Raw genomic sequence first — 26,441 nt, forward strand, 5'->3', positions numbered from 1 at the left:
AATTTCACTGTACATTGGTGCAATACAAAGCAGGCAGACTCTGTTAATTTTAAAATATTTTTCATCCATTGACTGACAAATTTTGTATTAATATTTTATATATAGTTTTCTGCCCCTAACAAATTTACATAGCTGTTTTGGAAACAAAATAGTCTAGTAAAGTAAGTAATAAAATCTGTCTACTTGGTAACAATAAACTCAATACTGTAAGCAAACTAATCTATTTAGCAGTTTGAATGGTTTGGTGTTCCTTAAAAGAAATGTTACAACTTAACTTTATATTTGAAAGAATCTCATGTTACAGGTTTGGCACTGAGAAATGCATGTGTACCAATGTTTTTATTCATCATATTTATGTCCACCAATCAGGTGTTCTTCATGGGGGAATCATTCCAAAAAGTCCATTTTAGAAAATATGTGGCACCAGTGAAGCTCCTTTGTAAGGGTAATGTCACATTTGTGTCTTCTAGTTGTCAGCAGTTGTAGTACAAGGAATAGTTTTGTCTCTTCCCTCTTCTCCTTTGCTTTATAGGCCTATTGCTTAGGAGAGTGTATTCTCAATTATAGACACTAGAGCAAAACTCTCCTTATATGCAGTGTGGCCTTTCATTTAAAGGTTGATTGTAAAAGATTGTCTGTTTTGAACTGTTAGGTTTAGGTGATGTGTTGGGAGGTATTGTTTTACTCAGTCTAGTCTTGCTATTCGCTTTTTCTTTCTCCCATAAGTTTTCTTTCAGAATTATTCTGGTTGCCCTGTAGTTAAGTGATAATGTAAGACCTTGCAAATTTAAAAAGTTCATTAGTGCTCTTTATGAAACATTGCTGGCTGTTTTTGGTCAGCTTCATCACTATTCTTGAACAATGAACATGATTTGGCCACCTCTTCACTTGAAGTTAAACTGTGTTCAGCACTAGGTCTTTTGCACCTGTTGCTAACTCCTTTATCAGCAACTGACAAATTACAGTCTTGTCCACATAAGGTAAATAACATTTGAAAACTTTGTCTTTGAGTTGGGTTTACATCTTAGGATAAAATCTACACTGGGAAAACTTATAAAAATATTCCTCCGGTTTTGTAGTATGAAAAAGCAGCTTTATTTTAACAACTGGAACAAATTATGTAGATTTGTCACTAAAGTAGAAAATGAGTAATATCCATTTCTATGCCCTGTTCTACCACAGAGAGGAAAGGATGTTTATTGAAAAGTGGTAGGAGCCATAGTGTAGGTGAGGGACCTGCAGCTGGATATGTAACACCATTTTGATTAAATTTACTTTTCAGGAGGCTTAACTGAGAGAGTGGTAAAAGTGAGTCTAGCAGCCAGAGCCACCACTCTACGATAGTGCTCTGCAGCAGGTTTTGGAACCTATGAGAATTTTTTGCTAAATTTTTCCCAATGTAGACACATCCTATGAGTTTGATGATCCTTTCATTGGCCCTGGTATCACAAGTAGCTTAATTGAAGTCAATGTAACTGGTGTAAAAATGGTGTAAGTTAGATGAGAACAAAGCCTTAACCTCAGGTGCATTGTGGATGTTCTTGCAAGAATATAAATGGGGGGTAAAAATATTTGTACAATTTGACATAAAACCTGATGAAAGTAAAGATTCTTCTTTGAGTTCTGGGTATTCCACACGTGGGTACACATGTGCTTCATGTTTCTGAGATAGGATATTTCTAGCAAGCAGTGTCTGTTGGTCTGCACTTGTGCAGTTGCTGTCCTTGTGCTCTGTACTGAGGGCATAAAGGTCAGTGCGGACTGACAGTTCTCCAGGGCCTTCTCACCACCGCATGGCCTGAGTCAGAATCTTCTGTGTCCAAAGATTCTTCATAGCCTTCTTATCTGTAAATATACACTGAAAATAGTTTAGTGTTTTTAATGGATTTTTTCCTAGTTGTTATAATGAGCCTAGGATAGTTCCTTCCCTGCCTCAGGTTCCCTACCTTCCTCTCTCCCCTAATTGGGAGAAGAACTATGCCCAGAGTTCTGGAGTTTGTGTGTTCTGCCTGTTTCTTCTCCATCAGTGGCTAACATCACCACTGCTTTGGGGAGGCTCACATTGCCACCAAGTGCAGTATCTGATGCTCCCCCCATCCCCAAACACATGAGGGATGGGAGCCCCATCTGAGGAAGTATTTCTTGGATAGGGCCCTACCAAATTCACAGCCATGAAAAATGCTTCACGGACCGTGAAATCTGGTCTCTCCCTGTGAAATCTGGTCTTTTGTGTGCTTTTTGCCCTATACTATATCGATTTCACAGGGAAGACCAGAGTTTCTCAAATTGAGGTTCCGACCCAAAAGGGAGTTGCGGGGGGTCACAAAGCCCCATGAATCAGATGAGGAAAGGAGGTGTGACAGTCAGCAGCGACACCTTCCCCCCCCGCCTCCCCCCCAATAGCTAGCAGCCATTATGGCAGCCAGCAGCCATTAGGGGGAAGCAAACACCTCAAGTACACAGTAGCCTGAACTTTTCAACTGTCTTCCCTTTCAAGGCCTTAAGGAGCTGGTCCCAAACTGGTTTTCACTGACCAGATAGCAGATTGGCAGCCACCAATCAAGTGTTAACATGGCAAGGGCCTTTGTCTGAATGTGTATAAAAGGATCTGTGAAATTTGTGTAAGACAGAGTTTTTGTACCAAGGTGCAAAGCTCTCCTTTCTTCTGTAGAATAAAGCAACCTTTTCCTTATCCCTGTCTGGCTGTTATTGGCTCTCAGCTAGGCAGACCCGATATTTCGGTAACAGAGGCATTGCACCCTGGGCATCAGGCGGGTGCTAGCTTTCTATGTAGATAGAATGAAGCCATTACGTAAGTCAACGCAGCTGTTCATGGCAGATAGGATGAAAGGTCACCCTATGTCCATGCGGAGCTGGCAAAGGTACCCCCACCGGCAACTGTAACAGCTCACTCAACTAGAGCACAGGTGCCATTGGCAGCCTTCCTGGCACAGGTGCTGATCCAAGAAATCTGTCAGGCTGCAACCTGGTCGTCAGTCCAAACGTTCGCATCACATTATGCCCTGACCCAGCAAGCTCGAGAAGACGCTGGCTTCGGCAGAGCAGTGCTACAATCTGCAAGGCTGTGAACTCAGAGCCCACCTCCAAAGATTCTGCTTGTGAGTCACCTACCATGGAATCAACGTGAGCAAGCACTACATAAGAACGGCTCTACTGGGTCAGACCAAAGGTCCATCTAGCCCAGTATCCTGTCTACTGACAGTGGCCAATGCCAGGTGCCCCAGAGGTAATGAACAGAACAGGTAATCATCAAGTGATCCATGCCCTGTCGCTCATTTCCAGCTCTGACAAACAGAGGCTAGGGACACCATTCCTGCCCATCCTGGCTAATAGCCATTGATGGACCTATCCTCCATGAATTTATCTAGTTCTTTTTTGAACCCTGTTATGGTCTTCACAACATCCTCTGGCAAGGATTTCCACAGGTTGACTGTGCATTGTGTGAAGAAATACTTCCTTTTATTTATTTTAAATCTGCTGCCTATTAATTTCTGAAAGAAGACACAGCCGGCCCTATGGATACCGCTAAAGTGAAAATCTCTGATGACCACGACATGGGTGCGCGCGCATACCTACAATGGAATGGACATGAGCAACGCATCTCGAAGAACAACAGTTACAGTTACAGTTACAAAAAGGTGGGTAACCATTTTCTTCTGGTTTCTGGACCTCTTATGAGTATCAATATGTCCTCCAAACAGCATCTGTCCCCTACTGCATCTGTTAACTTGGGAGAGAACAGTAATATCAAACAACCCAACCTGACCCTCTTCTCTTCACAGTATTTGAATGAGCATCAGACTTAGTGTTCATGTTCAGAAGCCATTCAATCTATTATCAATCAAAGCAGAAAAGACTATCAGAAAATGCTATCTAGTTTAACGGCGGTGTTTCTCTACCTGGATGCGACAGAACCAGTTATCTCCAGCATCAGTAGATATCCCAGCTATTTCAGACTCTCTCCTGCCCCTGAAGATGTCAGGGATTCCCTTTAGCTACCTAGCAGCAATCGATGCCTTCCATCCTCCAGTAGAAGGCCATTCTGTTTTTTATTCACCCAACAACAGTGGTGCCACAATGGGACCTCAATCTTCTACTCTCACTACTTACCAACCACACTTAGAACAATTGGCCATGTGTCCCATCTCTCCATTAAGGTCACCTTCCTAGTTGCCATCACATCAGCCAGACAGGTGAGTGAACTAGGAGCTCTTATGGCTGACTGACCATAGATCATATTTCATAGATTCATATATTCTAGGGCTGGAAGGGACCTCGAGAGGTCATAGAGTCCAGTCCCCTGCCCTCATGGCAGGACCAAATACTGTCTAGACCATCCTTGTTAGACATTCATCTAATCTACTCTTAAATATCTCCAGAGATGGAGATTCCACAACCTCCCTAGGCAGTTTATTCCAGTGTTTAACCACCCTGACAATTAGGAACCTTTTCCTAATGTCCAACCTAAACCTCCCTTGCTGCAGTTTAAGCCCATTGCTGCTTGTTCTATCCTTAGAGGCTAAGATGAACAAGTTTTCTCCCTCCTCCCTATGACACCCTTTTAGATACCTGAAAACTGCTATCATGTCCCCTCTCAGTCTTCTCTTTTCCAGACTAAACAAACCCAATTCTTTCAGACTTCTTTCATAGGTCATGTTCTCTAGACCTTTAATTATTCTTGTTGCTCTTCTCTGTACCCTCCTCCAATTTCTCCATCTTTCTTGAAATGCAGTGCCCAGAACTGGACACAATACTACAGTTGAGGCCTAACCAGAGCAGAGTAGAGCGGAAGAATGACTTCTTGTGTCTTGCTCACAACAGACCTGTTAATGCATCCCAGAATCATGTTTGCTTTTTTTGCAACAGCATCACACTGTTGACTCATATTTAGCTTGTGATCCACTATAACCCTTAGATCCCTTTCTGCCGTACTCCTTCCCAGACAGTCTCTTCCCATTCTATGTGTGTGAAACTGATTGTTCCTTCCTAAGTGGAGCACTTTGCATTTGTCTTCATTAAACTTCATCCTGTTTAACTCAGACCATTTCTCCAATTTGTCCAGATCATTTTGAACTCTGACCCTGTCCTCCAAAGCAGTTGCAATCCCTCCCAGTTTGGTATCATCTGCAGACTTAATAAGTGTACTTTCTATGCCAATATCTAAGTCATTGATGAAGATATTGGACAGAGCCAGTCCCAAAACAGACCTCTGCGGAACCCCATTTGTTATACCTTTCCAGCAGGATTGGGAACCATTAATAACTACTCTCTGAGTACGATTATCCAGCCAGTTATGCACCCACCTAAGTAGCCCCATCTAAGTTGTATTTGCTTAGTTTATTGATAAGACTATCATGCAAGACTGTATCAAATGCCTTACTAAAGTCTAGGTATACCATATCCACAGCTTCTCCCTTATCCACAAGACTCGTTATCCTATCAAAGAAAGCTACCAGATTGGTTTGACATGATTTGTTCTTTACAAATCCATGCTGGCTATTACCTATCACCTTACCACCTTCCAAGTGTTTGCAGATGATTTTCTTAATTACTTGCTCCATTATCTTCCCTGGCACAGAAGTTAAACTAACTGGTCTGTAGTTGTTCTTATTTCCTGGGTTGTTTTTATTTCCCTTTTTATAGATGGGCCCTATATTTGCCCTTTTCCAGTCTTCTGGAATGTCTCCTGTCTCCCATGATTTTCAAAAGATAATAGCTAGAGGCTCAGATACCTCCTCTATTAGCTCCTTGAGTAATCTAGGATGCATTTCATGTGACTTGCAGGCATCTAACTTTTCTAAGTGATTTTTAACTTGTTCTTCTTTTATTTTATCTTCTAAACCTACCCCCTTCCCATTAGCATTCACTATGTTAGACATTCCTTCAGACTTCTCGATGAAGACTGAAACAAAGAAGTCATTAAGCATCTCTGCCTTTCCAAGTTTCCTGTTACTGTTTCTCCCTCCTCACTGAGCAGTGGGCCTACCTGTACTTGGTCTTCCTCTTGCTTCTAATGTATTGATAAAAAGTAGTCTTGTTTCCCTTTATTCCCGTAGTTAGTTTGAGCTCATTTTGTGCCTTTGCCTTTCTAATCTTGCCCCTGAATTCCTGTGTTGTTTGCCTATATTCATCCTTTGTAATTTGTCCTAGTTTCCATTTTTTATGACTCCTTTTTATTTTTAAGATCATACAAGATCTCATGGTTAAGCCAAACTGGTCTTTTGCCACATTTTCTATCTTTCCTACCCAGCGGAATAGCTTGCTTTTGGGCCCTTAATAGTGTCCCTTTGAAATACTGCCAACTCTCCTCAGTTGTTTTTCCCCTCAGTCTTGATACCCATGGGACTTTACCTATCAGCTCTCTGAGCTTACCAAAATCCGCCTTCCTGAAATCCATTGTCTCTATTTTGCTGTACTTCCTTTTACCCTTCCTTAGAATTGTGAACTCTGATTTCATAATCACTTTCACCCAAGCTGCCTTCCACTTTCAAATTCTCAACGAGTTCCTCCCTATTTGTTAAAATCAAATCTAGAACAGCTTCCCCCCAGTAGCTTTTTCAACCTTCTGAAAAAGACGGTTACTCACCGTTGTAACTGTTGTTCTTCGAGATGTGTTGCTCATATCCATTCCATTAGGTGTGTGCGCGCCGCGTGCACGATCGTCGGAAGATTTTCTACCCTAGCAACACCGGCGGGTCGGCTGTGGAGCCCCCTAGAGTGGCGCCTTCATGGCGCTGAATATATACCCCAGCCGACCCGGCGCCCCCTCAGTTCCTTCTTGCCGGCTACTCCGACAGTGGGGACGGGGGGCGGGTTTGGAATGGATATGAGCAACACATATCGAAGAACAACAGTTACAACGGTGAGTAACCGTCTTTTCTTCTTCGAGTGCTTGCTCATATCCATTCCATTAGGTGACTCCCAAGCCCAACTTAGGTGGTGGGGTCGGAGTGAGACATTGCTGTGTGCAAAACCGCTGATCCGAAAGCAGCATCGTCTCTGGACTGCTGCACTAGTGCATAGTGAGCTGTAAATGTGTGGACTGATGACCAAACCGCTGCTCTACAAATGTCCTGGATCGGAACTTGTGCCAGGAAAGCCGTCGAGGAAGCCTGGGCCCTCGTGGAGTGAGCGGTGAGGTGCGGTGCTGAGACACCTGCCAGGTCATAGCAAGTCCGGATGCAAGACGTAATCCAGGAGGATAGGCATTGTGAGGAGACCGGTGAGCCTTTCATTCGGTCGGCCACTGCAACGAAGAGTTGTGTCGTCTTTCTAAAGTGCTTTGTGCGGTCAATATAGAAGGCCAGGGCCCTTCGTACGTCCAGGGAATGCAAACGTTGATCCTGGCGAGTGGCATGTGGTTTGGGATGAAAGACCGGGAGAAAGATGTCCTGGTTGATATGAAAAGGAGAAACCACCTTAGGGAGAAAGGCAGGATGTGGACGAAGCTGCACTTTATCCTTATGGAAAACTGTATAAGGGGGCTCGGATGTAAGCGCCCTGAGTTCAGAAACGCGCCTTGCTGAGGTGATGGCTACAAGGAAGGCTGTCTTCCAGGATAGGTACAAAAGTGAACAGGTGGCCAGTGGCTCGAATGAAGGACCTGTGAGCTTGGAGAGAACCAGGTTGAGGTCCCACGTCTGAACGGGCTGACGTTGTTGTGGGTACATCCGGTCTAAGCCCTTGAGGAACCTAACGACCATCGGGTTAGAGAATACCGAGGACGCGAGTTCCCCTGGGTGAAAGGCCGATATAGCGGCCAGGTGAACTCTAATTGAAGATATCGCCAACCCCTGCTGTTTTAGGGAGAGGAGATATTCCAAAATGAGAGGAATGGGTGCCTGCAACGGGGACGTGGCTCGTTGTTCGCACCAACAGGAGAACCGCTTCCACTTGGCCAGGTACATGGTGCGTGTTGAGGGCTTCCTACTGCTCAGCAGAATCTGTTGGACAGAGTGCGAGCATTGCTGCTCTGCCTGGGTGAACCATGGAGCAGCCACGCCGTGAGGTGGAGTGATTGCAGGTCGGGGTGACGCAGCCGGCCGTGGTCCTGAGAGATGAGATCCGGACACAACGGAAGCGGGATCGGTGTCTGAACCGAGAGTTCCAACAGTGTGGTGTACCAATGTTGTCTCGGCCACGCTGGAGCGACCAGAATTACCTGTGCCTGGTCTCTGCGCAATTTTAACAGTACCTTGTGGACCAGAGGAAACGGAGGGAAGGCATAAAACAGGTGGTCTTTCCAGGGAAGGAGAAACGCATCCGAGAGGGAGCCCGGAGCTCGACCTTGTAGGGAGCAGAACACGTGGCACTTCCTGTTGTCTCGAGATGCAAACAGGTCTATCTGGGGAAACCCCCACCTCCGGAAGATGGAATGTATGATGTCCGGACGGATAGACCACTCGTGCGTCTGGAAGGACCTGCTGAGTCGGTCCGCTAGAGTGTTCTGGACTCCAGGGAGGAACGATGCCGTGAGATGAATTGAGTGGGCGATGCAGAAGTCCCACAGGCGAATGGCCTCTTGGCATAGAATTGACGAACGTGCTCCTCCTTGCTTGTTGATGTAAAACATGGCCGTGGTGTTGTCGATGAGAACTAACACACATCGGCCACGTAGGAGGTTGAGAAATGCCTGGCACGCCAGGCGCACTGCCATCAGTTCCCGAACATTGATGTGCAGGGCTAGCTGGGGTGCAGTCCACAGGCCCTGGGTATGGTGTTCGTTGAGATGGGCGCCCCAACCCAGAGATGAAGCGTCTGTGACCAGGTGCAGAGAGGGTTGTGGGGCGTGAAATGGCATCCCCTCGCAGACCACATTGTGATCTAGCCACCAGGTGAGGGAGGTCAGGACCGAGATCGGGACCGTGACCACCATGTTCAGGCTGTCCCGATTTGGTCGATATATTGACGACACCCAGGTCTGGAGTGGGCGAAGCCGAAGTCTGGCATGCCTGGTTACGTACGTGCAGGAGGCCATGTGACCCAGCAGGGTAAGGCACGACCTCACCGTGGTAGTTGGGAACGCCTGGAGCCCTTGAATGAGGCTCGTGATGGTGCCAAATCGGTTGTCTGGCAGGATGGCTTGTGCACGTCTGGAGTCTAGAACTGCGCCTATGAATTCTATTCTCTGGGTAGGTTCTAGAGTGGATTTGTCCTTGTTGAGTAGGATGCCCAACTCGTTGAATGTGTGCACTATTATGTGGACGTGAGCTTGAACTTGCTCCTTGGTGCGACCGCGTACCAGCCAGTCGTCTAGGTACGGGAACACCTGTATCCCTTGTCGACGAAGGTACGCTGCCACGACAGCCATACATTTCGTGAACACTCTTGGGGCCGAGGATAGGCCGAAGGGAAGGACTGCAAATTGGTAGTGCACCATGTTTACCACGAATCGCAGGAAGCGTCTGTGAGGTGGGTAAATTGAGATGTGAAAGTATGCGTCTTTCATGTCGAGGGCGGCGAACCAGTCTCCAGGATCGAGGGAAGGGATAATGGCCCCCAAAGAGACCATGCGGAACTTCAACTTTACTACGAATTTGTTGAGTCCGCGCAAGTCCAAGATGGGCCACAGACCTCCTTTGGACTTGGGGATCAGGAAGTAACGGGAATAAAATCCCCTGCCCCTTAACTCTACTGGAACCTCCTCTATGGCCCCCATAGCAAGGAGCGTGGAAACCTCCTGTATAAGAAGTTGCTCGTGAGAAGGGTCCCTGAAGAGGGACGGGGAAGGGGGGTGGAAGGGGGGGAAAGAAGAAAACTGGATAGTGTATCCCCTCTCCACTGTGCGGAGGACCCAACGGTCCGAAGTTATAAGGGACCAAGCACGGTGGAAGTGGGAGAGACGATCCCGAAAGGAGGGGGCTGGATCCTGGGGGATGACTGGGGCGCCGTCCTCGACCGCACCTTCAAAAGTTCTGCCTGGGGCCTGAAGGTGGTCTAGGTGGCCCCTGGTTCTGGCCGGGTTGAGGGCCGGCCCACCTTCTTCTACCACCTCGCCCTCGTCTCCGGGTCGAGTCCTGTCTCTGACGAGGCGGGGGGGGGTAGAAGCGCTGAGGCTGCGGCCTAAATGGTCTGCGCTGAGGGCCCACAACATGCATCCCCAGGGAGCGCATGATTGTTCTCGAGTCCTTGAGGCTCTGCAGGCGAGAGTCCGTCTTGTCCGAGAACAATCCACGTCCCTCAAAGGGCAGATCCTGTAGGGTTTGCTGTAGCTCCGGAGGCAAACCCGAAACTTGAAGCCAGGAGATCCTCCGCATAGCGATACCCGAAGCCAGGGTCCTCGCAGCTGAGTCTGCTATGTCCAAGGAGGCCTGCAAGGAGGTCCGAGCCACCTTCTTACCCTCCTCTACCATGGCTCCAAACTCTTCCCTGGACTCTTGGGGAATCAACTCCTTAAACTTCCCCATAGAGTTCCAGGAGTTAAAATTGTAACGGCTCAATAGCGCCTGTTGGTTCGCCGCTCTAAGTTGCAGCCCTCCGGCTGAGTAAACCTTACGGCCAAACAAATCGAGCCGCTTAGCCTCTTTTGATTTAGGCGCTGCAGCCTGCTGGCCGTGGCGCTCTCGTGCGTTCACTGATTCCACCACCAGTGAACACGGTTGGGGGTGGGTATACAAGTACCCGTAGTCCTTAGACGGGACAAAGTACTTCCTTTCCACCCCTCTCGCTGTGGGTGGGATAGAGGCAGGAGTTTGCCATATCGTATCCGCATTGGTTTGTATCGTGCGGATCAGGGGTAGCGCCACCCTCGATGGGGCATCCGCTCCGAGGATGTTCACGATAGGGTCCTGTACTTCCACTATCTCCTCCGCCTGCAGGTCCATATTACGGGCCATCCTACGCAGGAGATCCTGGTGAGCCCGAAGATCTATCGGAGGGGGACCCGTACATGAAGTGCCCGCCACTGCCTCATCCGGAGAGGAGGAGGAAGACGCCTCCGGTGGTACTGGATCCAAGGGGGGGTCCTGATCCCCCTGCTCTTGGGCCGGAGCATCACCTGTACTCGGGTCTATGGTGTCAGGTGGCGTGGACACGGAAGCCTCCATGCCCCCTGGCGGAGGCCGAGAGATGGTGGATTCTGGGGCCCTTCTAACCGAGTGACCCGAGCGAGAGGTCGATGGTATTGGGGCCCCTTGCTCCTGGTGGTACGCCCACGGGGTCCAAAATGACCAGTGAGATGGTCCATGAGAGTGGTCCTCTGCCATCTCCTGCCAATGGCCCAAGTTCCGTTCCTCGGCTTGCCCTTGAGGGGGGTATGCCGATCTCGACAGGTCCTCCGAGGAGCGAGACACCGATCTTGACGGCCATGGCGGTGCCGAGAGAGATGAAACGACCCCCGTGGGCTGCGGTGCCGCACGGTACCGGTCCGGAGATGATCTATCTCTGCGCGGTGCCGGCGAACGGTGCCGGGACCGCGAACGGTGCCGATGACCTCATCGGTGCCGGGAGCCGGATCTGGACCTCGACGAGGACCTGGAGTATGCCCGGTGCCGGGAGCGGCCTCTCGACGTCGAGCGTCGACCGTAGCGGTGCCGAGAACTACGTCTCGACGTTGATCGGTGCCGACGATCATAGCGGTGCCGAGACGTAGACCGGTGCCGCGAAGAAGATCTTGGCCGCGAGTACGACCGGTGCCGAGGTGATATTCGGTGCCGGGACTGCGAGCGGCGTGGGGACCTGCTTCTGGACCTGGACCGGTGCCGAGGTTCCAGCCCTTGTGATGGAGGGCGCATCAAGGCAGGTTTCCCCCTTGACTGGACCGGGCGGGTCAACGGTGCCGTCGGTGCCAGTGGTTGAGGCGGTGCCGGCTCTGTGAGAGCTATCAAGTCTCTCGCCGCCACGAAGGTCTCCGGAGTCGACGGGAGTTGTATTACCGCCGGTCTCGGTGGAGACGCTATCTGCACCGGACTCAACGGCCTCGGTGCCGGAGTTGACAGTGCTGGAGGCACCTGTTTCCGGTGCTCCACCGGCGCACTCGGCTCTACCCCCGGCACTGGGGGAGCCGGCGTCTTCGGTACAGAGGTCCCCGTCTTATGGGCTTTTTTATGCCCCGGGGATAATGACCGGCGCCGAGGTGCCTGCTGCGGTGCCGACGAGGTCCGGTGCCGGGGAGGTTTGTCCGACACCGCCCGCGTTGTCGGCATTGCCGGTGCTGCTGGGGCACTGCGCACCGAGGCGCTAGGTGCCTGGGCCTGGCTCGTAGAAGGAGTGTCCGGGCTAAGTGCCGCCTCCATCAGGAGTTGCCGGAGCCGAAAGTCCCGCTCTTTCTTGGTCCTTGGTCTGAAGGCCTTACAGATCTTGCACTTATCTGTTTGGTGGGACTCTCCCAGGCACTTCAGACAGGAGTCGTGCGGGTCGCTCGTGGGCATAGGTTTAGCGCAGGAGGCGCACTGCTTGAAGCCGGGAGCTCTGGGCATGAGCCCGGGCCCGCGGCCGGGGGAGAAAGGGGGCGACGACCCCCTTAGTCCCCTGGACTATTATAACAAATCTAACAACTTTAAACTATTTAACTATTAAACTACAAACACTAGAACTATAACTATAACTACAACTGCGAATAACTAATTAAGCTAGGGAGAGTGGAGAACAGCTATGCCGCGCTCCACAGTTCCAACGACCGTCAGGGGCGGTAAGAAGGAACTGAGGGGGCGCCGGGTCGGCTGGGGTATATATTCAGCGCCATGAAGGCGCCACTCTAGGGGGCTCCACAGCCGACCCGCCGGTGTTGCTAGGGTAGAAAATCTTCCGACGATCGTGCACGCGGCGCGCACACACCTAATGGAATGGATATGAGCAAGCACTCGAAGAAGAATAAAAAGTTGTCTGCAATGCAGTCCAAGAGCTTATTGGATTGTCTGTGCCCTGCTATGTTATTTTCCCAACATATATCTGGATAGTTGAAGTCCCCCATCACCACCAAATCTTGGGCTTTGGATGATTTTGTTAGTTGTTTAAAACAAACCAAAAAAAAAAGTGCCTTATCCAACTCTTCCACCTGGTTAGGTGGCCTGTAGTAGACTCCTAGCATAACATCACCCTTGTTTTTTACCCCTTTTAGCCTAACCCAGAGACTCTCAACACTTCCATCTCCTATGTCCATCTCCACCTCAGGCCAAGTGTGTACATTATTAATATATAAGGCAACACGTCCTCCCTTTTCCCTTGTCTGTCCTTCCTGACCAAGCTGTACCCCTCCACACCAACATTCCAATCATGTGTATTATCCCACCAAGTTTTGGTGATGCCAACAATGTCATAGTTGTACTTATTTATTAGCACTTCCAGTTCTTCCTGCTTATTACCCATACTTCTCACATTTGTATATAGGCATCTAAGATACTGATTTGATCTTGCCTTCCAGTTTTGCCCTGACCCTCCTTTCTCTCTGCCATTATAGCTCACGCTCCCTCCTATTTCCGACCCATCTCTCCATGTTCTCCACTTACCTGTTCTCCACTTTCCCCCTGACTCAGCTCTAAATTCCTTCTCCTAGGAACGGGGGAAGCTGATATCTGTCTAGTCCCCTAGGAACTGCCTTGAGGGGGAAGGTATGTGATGGGTTATGCAAATCCCACACTGAACCAGCCAGGGTTACCAGATTGTCATGGTGCTACTCAGCCTCACTGCACTACACCTGCACTTGCTGTCAGATACTGACGGGGCAGTTAAAAAGGGAAGAGGACAGCTCAGTCCTGGCTAAGCAGGGAGGAAAACAGACCACCTGTCCATTGCTTTCTAAGGAAAGGACCAGCCCAGAACCTCTGCAGAGACTACTGACTGCCAGAGCCCTCTAGAGGAAGGTAGGCCTGGCACAGGACTGTTGGGTTTCAGTTTCATGAAACTGTTTGGTTTGCTCCATAAAGACTACTGGTCTCTTTGCTGCCTAGGACAGGCAGAGGAAGCCTAATGAGACTATTGTAGGCATCCCTTACATGTTGGGAGCTGGCTCTGTAGACTTTTGCGCCCTATTGGAGTTTGCCCCGTCATTTGTCTTGGACCTCCAACAGCATGGTCCCACGGTGGCAGAAATGGGCCTGTAGTGGTAACTCCTCTTGTTGTGGGATGAGTACTGTATATGGTTGGAGATTTTTTTTGTTCAAAATCAACATGACTAGAAGTTAACACTATAAATCCAAACTGCCCTTTTACAATACTGACATATTGAGATCTTAAAATGAGGATAATTTACTTTTGGCAGTCATAGGCCTTGTTTACTAGCTGTGAGAGTGGCTATCCAAGTCCAATCTCCTCACAGCATCTTTCAGGGTTGGGACTGCTGGTGTCCTGCTTTTATGTTTCATTCTGCCTATCTCGGAATGGGCAAGGAGAGCAGGTCTCTCCTTGAAGCAGAACTGAGTGATCTTTCCTCTCCATCAAGCGTTTGTTTTACATCCCAAATGGAGCAGTATTATAGGGTTCAAATTGATGGGAACCCCAGAATGCACTACATGGGATCTCATCCATTCTTTCAGGAAGAGCAATGTTGTCTTAATTTTCTAGAATGTTCTCTACCCATTTATTCAGTTGCATTACCCATTGATCCCAGTGCCTTCACAATGAGTTACTATTTGTTCTTCAGTATGTTGATTAGTCATTGACAATTTCTTTCGGTCAGTGGGAAAAGACTGTCTTATTACTACCAGTCTGTAGAGCACCCAGCATAATCGGGCCCTGATTCATGCTCGAAGCTTTTACCTGCTACCATAATAGGAAATAAAAATAAAACTTGTGCATTTAAAACAAAGCTACATTTTTGTGGAATACTCTTCCTTCCAAAGAGATCCTGTTTTCAGATGCAGTCTACATTTTGAAGTCTAAACTGGCTAAGTTTTTTGTCTACCGAATAGTTAAGTCTTTACTAGGTTAACTTTTTAAAATGTTGTAGTAGAATACTTGTGAATGTCACTATGTCGGACTGTAATCCTACAAGCTGAAGGGGTTCAATCAGTTATCAACTACATAGCTAGTAATTGCCTTAAAATAAGTGACCAAAGATGATAAATGAGAGCCACACATAGATGAGGTGACATCAAAGGTCTTTTCAGTTAGAGGCTAGTTTTCATCTTTGCATCTGATTTATGTGGCTTAGAAAGAGAACACTGTTTGAATAGCCTCTGTATTTTTTTTTTTTTTAAATATGACCATAAGTGATGTTTTTGGACAATGTTTAAATTACTCCATAGAGAGGAAAGGGGTCCATTCTCACTGAAATTCATGCATATTAACATTAAGTGGAATTGTATGTATGTTGGAAGGAATATTCCCAAATTTTCATTGAAAGTGGAACTACTAATATTTTTCAGTTTATTGCATAAATCTTACTGCTTTCTCAATGATAAAACTAGATTAAACTTTTAGAACAATATACCTGCAGAATATCTGGATAATAATTCTTCAAGTAGTGTCCCTGTGGATGCTCCACTTCAGGTTTTTTACTCCCCGATTGTAGTCCCCAACTCCACAAGAAGGAAGAAGGGATCACAATAGTAAAGGTCACTTACAACACAAACCATGAAGCGAGAGTGAGTGTGTGTGTGTGTGTGTGTGTGTGTGTGTGTGTGTGTGTTTCACCTTTCTTCTCCCAGTAGGCAGAATTAAAATATCACACAGTTATTTGGGAGAGTAACTACAGGACATGGTAATGCTGACCAGAAACCTTTTTTTAATGTGTGGACACTGATACTGGAGAGCTGAAAGAGTTTCTCTAGGAATAAGATTTAAACTCTTCACTATAAAAACTTTCTCAGCTAGTCATCTGCAGTGCAGTACTAACTACAGCATATGTATAGTAAATAGCCCCAGAATGAGGTAAGCATGATTTGCACCTACAGTATATCAGATTCAGAATACTAAAATTCTATTTACAATCAAGTAGAATGAGAGTCTGAAATTCTTTCATTGCACTCTAATAAAGTGTTGTTCAAGATATAATGAAGGTTTCTATTTCAGTCTGACTTGAACTTAACTACTGAGACCAGACACTGAGGCCTCATCTGCCTGTAATTCATGGACAAAAGTTTAATATTAAGCATAGCGCATGATCACTGTACATATACATATACAGTAAGGTCTTGTGTCAGAATGCTAGCTGACTAACTTAATTCTGTCTCTTTGTACAACGTCTTGTCATGTGAAAAGTTCTAGGACTAACATGAAGTATGAAGAAATAATGTGTTTAAGATAGAATGACCATTTTTCTTTCATTCTTCTATTGCTGTTTGCTTTGCCATCACCTAGATTTCTTGGCTCTTACACTAGCTATGACTACTTGAAAAGGAACATCAAGTGGTAAGATTGCCGTTGATGTGAGGATGTTTTAAGGTGTCCTCTCACTGTTACATTTCTCACAGGCATTATGTGCACCTAAAATTTTAAACACAATGATTTTGAAAGTAAATTTAAGTTACGATAGCCAAAAACTATAGGTATTTTTGAAAATTTGCCATTTCCTGAAATATCATGTGTGAGAAATATTTGAAATTTAAGTTTAAATTGCCTGCTTATTTAACTAGTTAAAATTTATGCACATAAAGCTAGTGAAGCTTAAGCTGATTGCATTTATAATTAAGATGGCATTGCTGAAATATCGGGTGTATTTAGAAGAGTTCTGACAGAAATCAGTCTTTCTATTGCACATCCAATTTATGCTTTTTTTAAAAAACTAGATAATTTAAAATTAAACTTTTTTTTAATACCTACCTAAATAATAGCACAGTTCCTCAATTGAAAAACCACCCAAACTAAATTGAAAACAAAGGATTTAGAGCTAAACATTACAAAAATACACCCAAAATGTCATCTGCCTTTTCTTTGCCATCTTTTGGTTTGTGTTACTAATCTTTTTAAAGATTCAGTGTTGTCTTGAAATCTCTTGTGCTTATAAATGAATGTTTTGTACTTAGGACTGGATGTTATACAGAAACTGTTAATGTTCATAGGAAGAGACGAAAATTAGGTATTATAGAAGAAGAAATAGTGGTGAATTCAGGAACTTAAAACTTTTGTAAAATTGGATGAGTCAGCTTATTGTTTTTCTTTTCTTTCCAACAGGGGGAAGCCTACTGATGCTGAGCCCACAGATAGACCTGGTGGTGAAAAGCGCTATGAGCCAGTTCCTCAAGTTACTCCTCCTCCCCCACCTCCAGTACAGTATACCCAACCTCAGTCGATTAATAACCCTGTCGTACTTCTTCAGGCACATCCCAAGTCTGCACTTTCTGAGGGTATGAAATCTGAATGTTGGCATGTCTAATAGAAAGCAGTGTTGAATTTATGCGAGTGTTCTATTTGCCTAGTTTCCTATTCTCCAGTACAGACTTAAGTTACTGTACAAACTTTTTAAAATTGAACTATTCAGTTCTTGCACACGAAGTTTCTGTCACTACGATAATTTCTACCCAAGTTTAAGTAAAAAATGTAAATTAGTTGGGGAATTAGAACCAATAGGTTCAGCTAAAGGTGTTGATTAAAGATGCAGACATTTCAATTAATGGGGAATCTTGCTTAGGCCACTTACACTTAAAGATACAAAAATCTCTATTTGTCAGGGACTTGGATGTATAATTTAGAACAGTGTCTGTCAACCTTTCCAGACTACTGTATCCTTTTCAGGATTGATTTGTCTTGCATACCCCCAGGTTTCACCTCGCTTAAAAACTACTTGCTTACAGAATCAGACATAAGACTATAAAAGTATCACAGTACACTATTACTGAAAAATTGCTTACTTATTTTTACCATATAAAATAAATTTGAATATAAATATTGTACCTACATTTCAGTGTATAGTATACAGAGCAGTATAAGCAAGTCATTGTATGAAATTTTAGTTTGTACTGAATTCGCTAGCGCCTTTTATGTAGCCTGTTGCTAAACTAGGCAAATATGTAGGTGAGTTGAAATGCTATACTTTTACAATTTGGAGACTCTACTGAGTTCTATGAAAAAATTTGATGTTAGCTGAGCCTCTTTTGGGGAAGTGTCCATATCACAACAACTCTTGTATTGTAGTTGATTCCATGTTAGCAGTTTCAACAGAGATAAAGCAGATTAGTCTTTCTACTTCAATTTTATCTTTCTCCTTTATAGGCAGTCTCCCAGCTCCTCCTCACCCCCACAACTCTTTGAGCATGATATGTGCTCTCTCTCAAGTCTGCGAAAATAGAGAATTTTCTACTTTGTTTAGGCAGCCTTAACAAAGAATGTCCTTTCTTTTAGCTCAAGCTTATGATGATGTTGCAGTGTAGCTCGTCTGTTGTTTGGTTCCAGCCACTTCAGCTACTTGTGGCTCTGTTTTACGCCATTTCATAAAAAGGTTGGAGCAAATTTGTGCTGTGTAAATTAGGCATACATTTATGGAAAGACATGTATGTACAATTTATACATGTGCTAATACAGGTAACAAAAGTGTAGGTGACATGCCACTATGAAGTATGCTAGTGTTGCAATTATTATTTCAGATTATTAATATGGGAAACCACTAAACACTTAACTATAAATTCCTTTATTAAACCCAAAGGCCAAATGGCACTTATACAATTGCTCTAAACCTGTCTAAAAAGCCAAAGTAAAGCAATTTACTACATTCAAACAGTAACAAAACACTTATAAGCATTTGATCAAGATACTTACAAACTGGCTAAACCCAGGGGTTCTTAAACATGTATTGGTTGCTCAAGTGTGGTCAGGCAAGTATTAGCAATGAACCCTTTAATAATTTACTTGTTTATACCCTTTAACAAACAAGTGATATGATATTGCCAAGTACTGACTTCAGCTAAAAAAAACAATTTGAGACAGCTTACCCTTATTTCCAGTCTTAATCCTGATAGGCTTTGGGAAGAAAGTAAATCTTTTCTTCCCCTCCTCCTTGCTGCCTAACAGTATTTTCCATTGCACCTGGGTTCACATAAGCTTTAACCACTGGTATGTGGATTTGGAAAGGGTCATGTTGGCTCATTTTAAGACATATTATCTTTTTGGGGGGATGGGGGGGATCTTCTTTAAAACCATCTGCAGTTATCCCTATCGGTCAGAGGCCTTCTTTTTAGAAATTTTCGCTTCGCTCATTAGTTATTCTTTGAATCAGACATCCTCCCTACTTTATTCCTTCTGGCCTTATATCTTATTATTTTCAAGGCCTTCATTCTACTTGCTAGTCTGGGCCTTTCTTTAAAACACACAAATATATTTTCTTATGTAAACGTAAGCTAACTGTAATTCTTAAATTTCATATTTATCCTACAACTAGGAAGCTAGCAGGGCTGACATCTAAGTAGTACATATCTAAATGTAACACACTTTTTATAGAAGACCAAAACTAGGCTACAAGTCCTACATTTATTGAAAACTATAAATTCCTATGCCATGGCTGTGTAGGACCAGAAATGGGCAGTAAGCCTTTATATTTCTAAAAAATATAATTTTAATAATGTTTCTCTTAAACAGTAGCTTAATTTCAGTGCTGTTCTGAAACCCTTAATGCTAACTTTGTGAGTAACATACAATCACATCCTACTAAATCTACTGCAAATTAGGGCTGTCAAGCGATTAAAAAAATTAATCGCGATTCATCATACTGTTAAATAAATGGTATTCTATTATTGTTTAAGAAATTTTGGATGTTTTCTACGTTTTCAAATATATTGATTTCAATTACAACACAGAATACAAAGTGTACAGTATTTGCACTGTAAAAAACAAAAGAAATTGTATATTTCAATTCACCTAATACAAGCACTGTAGTGCAATTTCTTTATAATGAAAGTTGAACTTACAAATGTAGAATTATGTACAAAAAATGTTTTATTTTTGAATGCAGTTAATGTAAAACTCTAGAACCTACAAGTCCACTCAGTCCTACTTCAGCCAATCGCCCAGACAAACAAGTTTGGTTACAATTTTCAGGAGATAATGCTGCCCACATCTTGTTTACAGTGTCACCTGAAAGTGTGAACAGGTGTTCGCGTGGCACTGTTGTAGCCAGCATCGCAAGATATTTACATTAAAATTTCATATGTCCTAAAGATTCATATCTCCCTTCATGCTTCAACCACCATTCCAGAAGACATGCTGATGACCTGTTCTGCTCGATAACAATCCAAAGCAGAGAGGACCGACGCATGATCATTTTCATCATCTGAGTCAGATGCCACCAGCAGAAGTTTGATGATTTTTTTTTTTTTTTTTTTTTTTTTTTTTTTTTTTTTTTGGGTGGTTTGGGTTCTGTAGTTTTCGCATTGGAGTGTTACTCTTTTAAGACATCTGAAAGCATGCTCCACACCTCGTCCCGCTCAGATTTTGGAAGGCATTTCAGATTCCTAAACCTTGGGTCGAGTGCTGTATCTATCCTTAGAAATCTCACATTGGTACCTTCTTTGTGTTTTGTCAAATCTGCAGCGAAAGTGTTCTTAAAACGAACATGTGCTGGGTCATCATCAGAGACTACTATAACATGAAATGTATGGCAGAATGTGGGTAAAACAGAGCAGGAGAGACATACAGTTCTTCCCCAAGGAGTTCAGTCAGAAATTTAATTAACACATTATTTTTTTAACGAGCATCATCAGCATGGAAGCATGTCCTCTGGAATGGTGGCCGAAGCATCAAGGGGCATGTCAATGTTTAGCATATCTGGCACATAAATACCTTGCGACGCCAGCTACTAAAGTGCCATGTGAATGCCTGTTCTCACTTTCAGGTGACGTATAAGAAGCAGTCAGCAGTATTTCCTGTAAATGTAAACAAACTTGTTTGTCTTAGCAATTGGCTGAACAAAAAGTAGGACTGAGTGGACTTGTAGGCTCTAAAGTTTTACATTGTTTTGTTTTTGAGTGCAGTTATGTAACAAAAAAAATTTTACATTTGTAAGTTACACTTTCACGGAAAAGATTGCACTACAGTACTTGTATGAGGTGAATTGAAAAATACTATTTCTTTAGTTTTACAGTACAAATATTTGTAATAAAAATAATATAAAGTGAGCACTGTACACTTTGTATTCGGTGTTGTAATATAAATCAATATATTTGAAAATGTAGAAAAACATAAACAAATAATAAATTTCAATTGGTATTCTATTGTTTAACAGTGCGATTAATCATGATTAATTTTTTAAATTGCGGTTAATTTTTTGTAGTTAATCTACAGCCCTACTGCAAATAAAAAATGTTCATAATAGACCTAAGTGTTTGAGCTGTAAAATTGAATATTAAGGCTTACATATTATGGATTTTTTTCATGTTTTGTTTTCCATTTTGTGTTACAGTTAACTCTGTGTCCGTAGATTTCCAGAATTTCACAGTGCCCAAGCCTGACCCACCTCCATCTCAAAATAAACCAGCAACTTTCAGATCTTCCAACCGAGAGGACACTGTGCAATCTACCTTCTATCCTCAGAAAAGCTTCCCTGACAAGAGTCCAATTAATGGAACTGAGCAGACTCAGAAAACAGTCACCCCGGCTTATAATCGCTTTACAACGAAGCCTTACACAAGTGCTGCCAGGCCATTTGAGCGAAAGTTTGAAAGTCCTAAATTCAACCACAATCTACTGCCAAATGAAACTCAACATAAACCAGAGTTGCCCTCAAAGGCTCCAAATTCTCCTCAACCAATTTTAAAAGCACATAGCTCATTGCAGCCTTCTGAGTTTGACAGTGGAATGGATACATTCTCCACGCAGGCAGACAAGCCTAAATATCAACCAAATAACATTAATGCTGTGCCTAAAGCCATTCCTGTAAGGTAAGATATTTTTTTTTTCTTTTATACGTTTTTAAAAATGGAGTTGCTTGTGAAATTGCAGTTTTTTAGGCAGTGTGTCCAGTCCTGGGTGAATTGCTGTTAGTTTGCCCAGACTCTCTAATCCAAAAACCAGGATGCATCTCCTGGGACTAACACTGGAGGCTTTTGGGGAGATGTGGGGTGTCCTGTCTGCCTGTATCCTACTTTTTAATAATGAAATTGCGTTCTTATCTTATGTCTTTTAGTAAAAAATTAACATGTGTCTTGCTCTAAACAACTCCTTTCCAGAAGCTGAAATTACTGAATTATTAATGTCACAACTTAATATTGCAAATTCAGTGGGAGTGGTCTTGTATGTGTTGAGGAGGCTATATTTTTATTTCAGGTCAGTTTTTAAAAGCACTCTTTTAAAAAGAGATCAGTCATTTCAACAACTCTGTTCTACCTGCTATGAAACCAAACAAACTGTTTAAGAGTAAGCTGCAATTACCCATTCTCAAATTATGGAGCTACCATAAAACTGAAAATCCACTCATCTATAAGGGGCATACTTTTAGCAAACTTGAGCATTTCCTCAATTTATTTGTTTTAAAATAGGGTATGTGTTTGTAAAATCTTTGCAAAATATTTTCTCATTTGCCATGTTATGTGATCATAAAGTATGATTCAAATTTGAAATAGTTTTTACTGTTTTTTAAAATTCAGTAATGCAACATAAGAATGAGCAGTTTGCGCTAAAGCAGTTGGGCTATTTTTTATGCCATGAGAAGCTGAGCTGATACAGATTTGTTAAATTGGTCTCTTTCCAAAAGAAATGAGTGCTTCTGAAATTGACGCAAAATCAACTTAAGTACAATAAACCTCCTGATAAAATGTGAGTTTTTTTCCAGTCCTCCGCAACATTCATTTCACAGCCTGGAAAATGGCAGGATTCTAAGTGGTATTTGTTGATGCTATAGAAGTTAAGGCTGACAAATTGTCCTTTCTTAAAGATAAGTGAAAGAAAAGTCTCAGTGAGGTTCATATAAGAATTATCAACATAATACATCTGCTTTGTGTTTTTATATGATACTAAACTCATGACAAATGTGGTGCTGGAACAACAGAATTCTAGTAAATTTTAGTCCTCTTATGCTGAGCTCTGTAGTTGGGGTAACTATCCTAAAACAACCCTAAAAACTGAACATTTGAAAACCTAACTAGTTCTGAGTGGTCCAAAATCTCTAGTTAACTGATGCCGTTGATAAATTTCCGAGTTAATTTTTTTGTGGCTACAGCAGAAATGCATCTCCATTTATCCTCTCTCTCAAAAGATAAGCAAAAATTACACTATTCCATTTGACGTATTTTTTAGTTGAGACTGATTACACTTTAAGAGGGCTAGCCTGCCTAATGTAACCATTCCATTGGTAAATTAATTCAAAATACAGTGTGTGCTACTGATTTTGGGGGAGGTATATAAAACTGCTGTGCTTAATCTATGTATCTCACATTTAGCCCTTCAGCACTAGAGGATGAGGAGGAGGAGGATGGACACACTGTAGTAGCCACAGCAAGAGGTGTTTTTAACAGCAATGGTGGTGTATTAAGCTCCATAGAGACAGGAGTTAGTATAATTATACCACAAGGAGCCATTCCAGAGGGAATAGAGCAAGAAATCTATTTCAAGGTCTGCAGAGATAATAGTATCCTCCCACCTTTAGACAAAGAGAAAGGTAAGAGTTGTCTTTGTATCTTAATATACCATCTAATGTTATTATCTAAGCACTGACTGCAAAACATTGGAAGACATGGTCTCTGCCCCCAAGAAGCTCACCAACTAGAAATACAGAGGAAGTAGTATTCTGTTCAATTATATTTTCAGATGGGAGAATAATTCAGGGTGGCTCCATTTTGACTATAATTTTTAATATCTAAGTATGTTGACATGCACAAATTAAATTTTAATATACTTTGAAAATATTTTTTTAAATGACTTTCATTGCTTCATTATCTCTATAGTCAGTGAATGGGTGTATTCTGGTCTGCCAGGTTAATGTTTCCTCACATGATATAGGACTGAAAGCATTATACAATTTATCTTTTTAAAAATTAAATGAAGTGTTAGCCAAATACATTGAGAAAATTTACCTCAAATGCTGGACGTTTCAAAGACCTAATAACGGCCAAATGTTTTCTGTCCTTCTTTGCATTATAAAAATAGGTGTGAGGTAGAAAATACTCAAGCAAATGAGATTTTTTGACTTGGTTTTCAGACAAGCCAGATGATGCAATCACTGAATGACTTGCCGTTTTCTAAAACACACACTTTTACTGTGTATTAAAGTGGCAAGTAGTACAGCATATAACCTAGGAATATCTTTTTATTGTAGTCAGTTTGTTTTTTCAATAGTCACTCCAGAACCTAGACAAATGGAAACTAGTAGTCCTTTAAATGTATACTATACGCGTCTCATTTATGTAAGTTAAGGAGAAGTTGTTCTCGCCTTCAGGACTTCAATTTCAGGAATTTACAATTGAGGCACTGTATTGGTACTTTGTGGCACAAGGTTCAAAGCAACTCTAGACCTATCATCTGAATATGGGTTGTTTAGTTGAGGAGCGTGTTCTCATTACCATCTTGAGCAGCTAAATGCAAAAATAAAAACTCTCAATTCCTTGTACCATGTCTTTTGACTGTTAAGAGAGGGCTGGGCTCTTAGGCAACTATTTGCTAGCTCAGCTATCACGTTCAACAAGTGACTTTTTGGGTTCTTGCTTCAACCCTGTGCATTACCTTGTCAGCACTAAGATGGTTGACATCCTAATGGATAAACTACCACTAGCAGTAGCATGAGCAAAGCTGTGGTGTTGGCAAGGCACTGCGAGGTTCACGTTTGTACTTCTGGTATAGCACACATTTGTAGTCAAATAGTCTGGCTTGTCTGGCCCTATGCCTTTCTTTTTGTAATATGATCCAGTCCAGTTGAAATTCACTGGAGTATGGTAATAGGAAAGGCAACCAGAAACAACCTTGCTGAGTAGCTCTGTTTTATTTTCAAGGCTAAATTTTCAAAGGTTTTATAAATTAATTTCTACATATTTTGCTCTTGTTGGTGTATGAAGAAATATTGAATGTATTTTAAGGAGTACAGGTTTCCACTGATAACCTTTTATTTTTGTTTCTCTTTAACTGTAGGAGAAACACTGCTTAGCCCGTTGGTAATGTGTGGGCCCCACGGACTAAAATTCCTGAAGCCAGTGGAGCTGCGCTTACCACATTGTGCGTCTATGACCCCTGATGGTTGGTCTTTTGCTCTAAAATCCTCCGACTCCTCGTCGGGTATGCTGTCCTCCCTCTGTCCTTTTGGGGCTTTTGGGTGCTATCGTGTAATTTAAGATCACTTGGCTAAAGGTGACAATGTGTAATATATAACTCAATCATTGTATTTGTGTCAGACTCTCCATTTCACTTTCATTACTCATGGTGCAAATTCATGGCTAAAATCGTGGTTGACAAACCAAGATGGTAAAGAAAAATACAGTATTATATTATCTACCTTATCCGTGGTCCGTTAAATAGCATCATACTTTCTACTTTTTCTTCTTCCTTGAGGACTGTTACAGCTGCAAACACTTTTTAAAATTGTAAATTTGCACTAAAATAAATTGGGTGGGGGAATGATTATGTACCCCTAATTGGCTTTTATACCACAAACTCATGTCTTCTGCTTAATTGGCCATATAGTACTTTGGCAAATTGTAAGTTTAACTTCTGCACTCCTAAATCATGACTTATTACATGTTAACTGTTTTCATATTTGCAAGTTGATGCTTACAATCAGACCATTTAAGAAAACTACAGTGTTTGCCTGTAAAAGCATTTTATAGTTCATTCTAATATGGCTGGATTTTCCATACAACTTTCTTGCTTGCTTCCACCTGTTTCTTCACCAACCTCCTTTTTGCACCCAGAATTATGGAGAGAGGCTTTTCCTAGTTGAAGTTGCAACCAGGTTTCAGTTTTGTATGCCTGTTCTTTTTTCCTGTACGCTCACTACCACTTTCACCCCCTTACTTGGAACAGAGAAAACATTGTTGGCTGAAATTCTGGGTGATCAGTATTAGGCTGAAGTCGAATTTTTATGTAAGTTTCAAGCAATTTCATGAAATGTCTCAAGTTACAGCAATTTAAAAATTAATATCTGCACATTTGAAGAAAGCCAAGGTTTTATTCAGCTACTTTCTAACATTACAATGGAAGGATTTACACCTCTAATGTGTACATATAATCTGTATATAATATTTAAACACAGTACTTATGTATAGAGTATTTAAAACAAAATGTATTGTCATTAATGTATCTATACCTGTCAACAATGCGTTGACACTGAAAGATTAGAGCATCAGTTTTGATGATGGGCATCTGATTTAGAGAAATCAACATTTGGATGGTTTTTATACTATTATATGCATGTGTTCCATACATCTACTTAACTGTATGTACATATTTGAAATGTTAAAACATTGATACTTAAGTGGCGGGGACCCAAAAAACACCATCACAACTACATAAAACTTTTTAAAAAGCACTCATATTTTGTAACTGAAAAATCTATTCATGAATTTACTTGAAATGAAAGGAGAAACACTAGTCCTCCCAAATAGTAATCAAAACTTCTTTAAGACAAATCGTTT

The 26,441-nt window shown here is 42.9% G+C and overlaps 1 protein-coding gene across 5 annotated transcripts in view; it reads left to right on the forward strand.

Annotated features, from left to right (window-relative positions):
* The window catches only part of LOC128844038 (tight junction protein ZO-1-like), a 175,240-nt gene that overhangs the window by 140,397 nt on the left and 8,402 nt on the right, over positions 1 to 26,441 (forward strand). For 2 of the 5 annotated variants that reach the window (XM_054041321.1, XM_054041325.1), the window contains 4 exons: positions 17,071 to 17,243; positions 21,287 to 21,764; positions 23,262 to 23,479; positions 24,943 to 25,086. In XM_054041321.1, coding sequence (XP_053897296.1) covers positions 17,071 to 17,243; positions 21,287 to 21,764; positions 23,262 to 23,479; positions 24,943 to 25,086 — 1,013 coding nt within the window. The remainder of the gene's footprint in view (positions 1 to 17,070; positions 17,244 to 21,286; positions 21,765 to 23,261; positions 23,480 to 24,942; positions 25,087 to 26,441) is intronic. The other 3 variants (XM_054041324.1, XM_054041326.1, XM_054041323.1) reach the window with 2 other exon arrangements.

This window comes from Malaclemys terrapin, chromosome 10, assembly GCF_027887155.1.
Source record: "Malaclemys terrapin pileata isolate rMalTer1 chromosome 10, rMalTer1.hap1, whole genome shotgun sequence".
NCBI classification, from domain to species: Eukaryota; Metazoa; Chordata; order Testudines; family Emydidae; genus Malaclemys; species Malaclemys terrapin.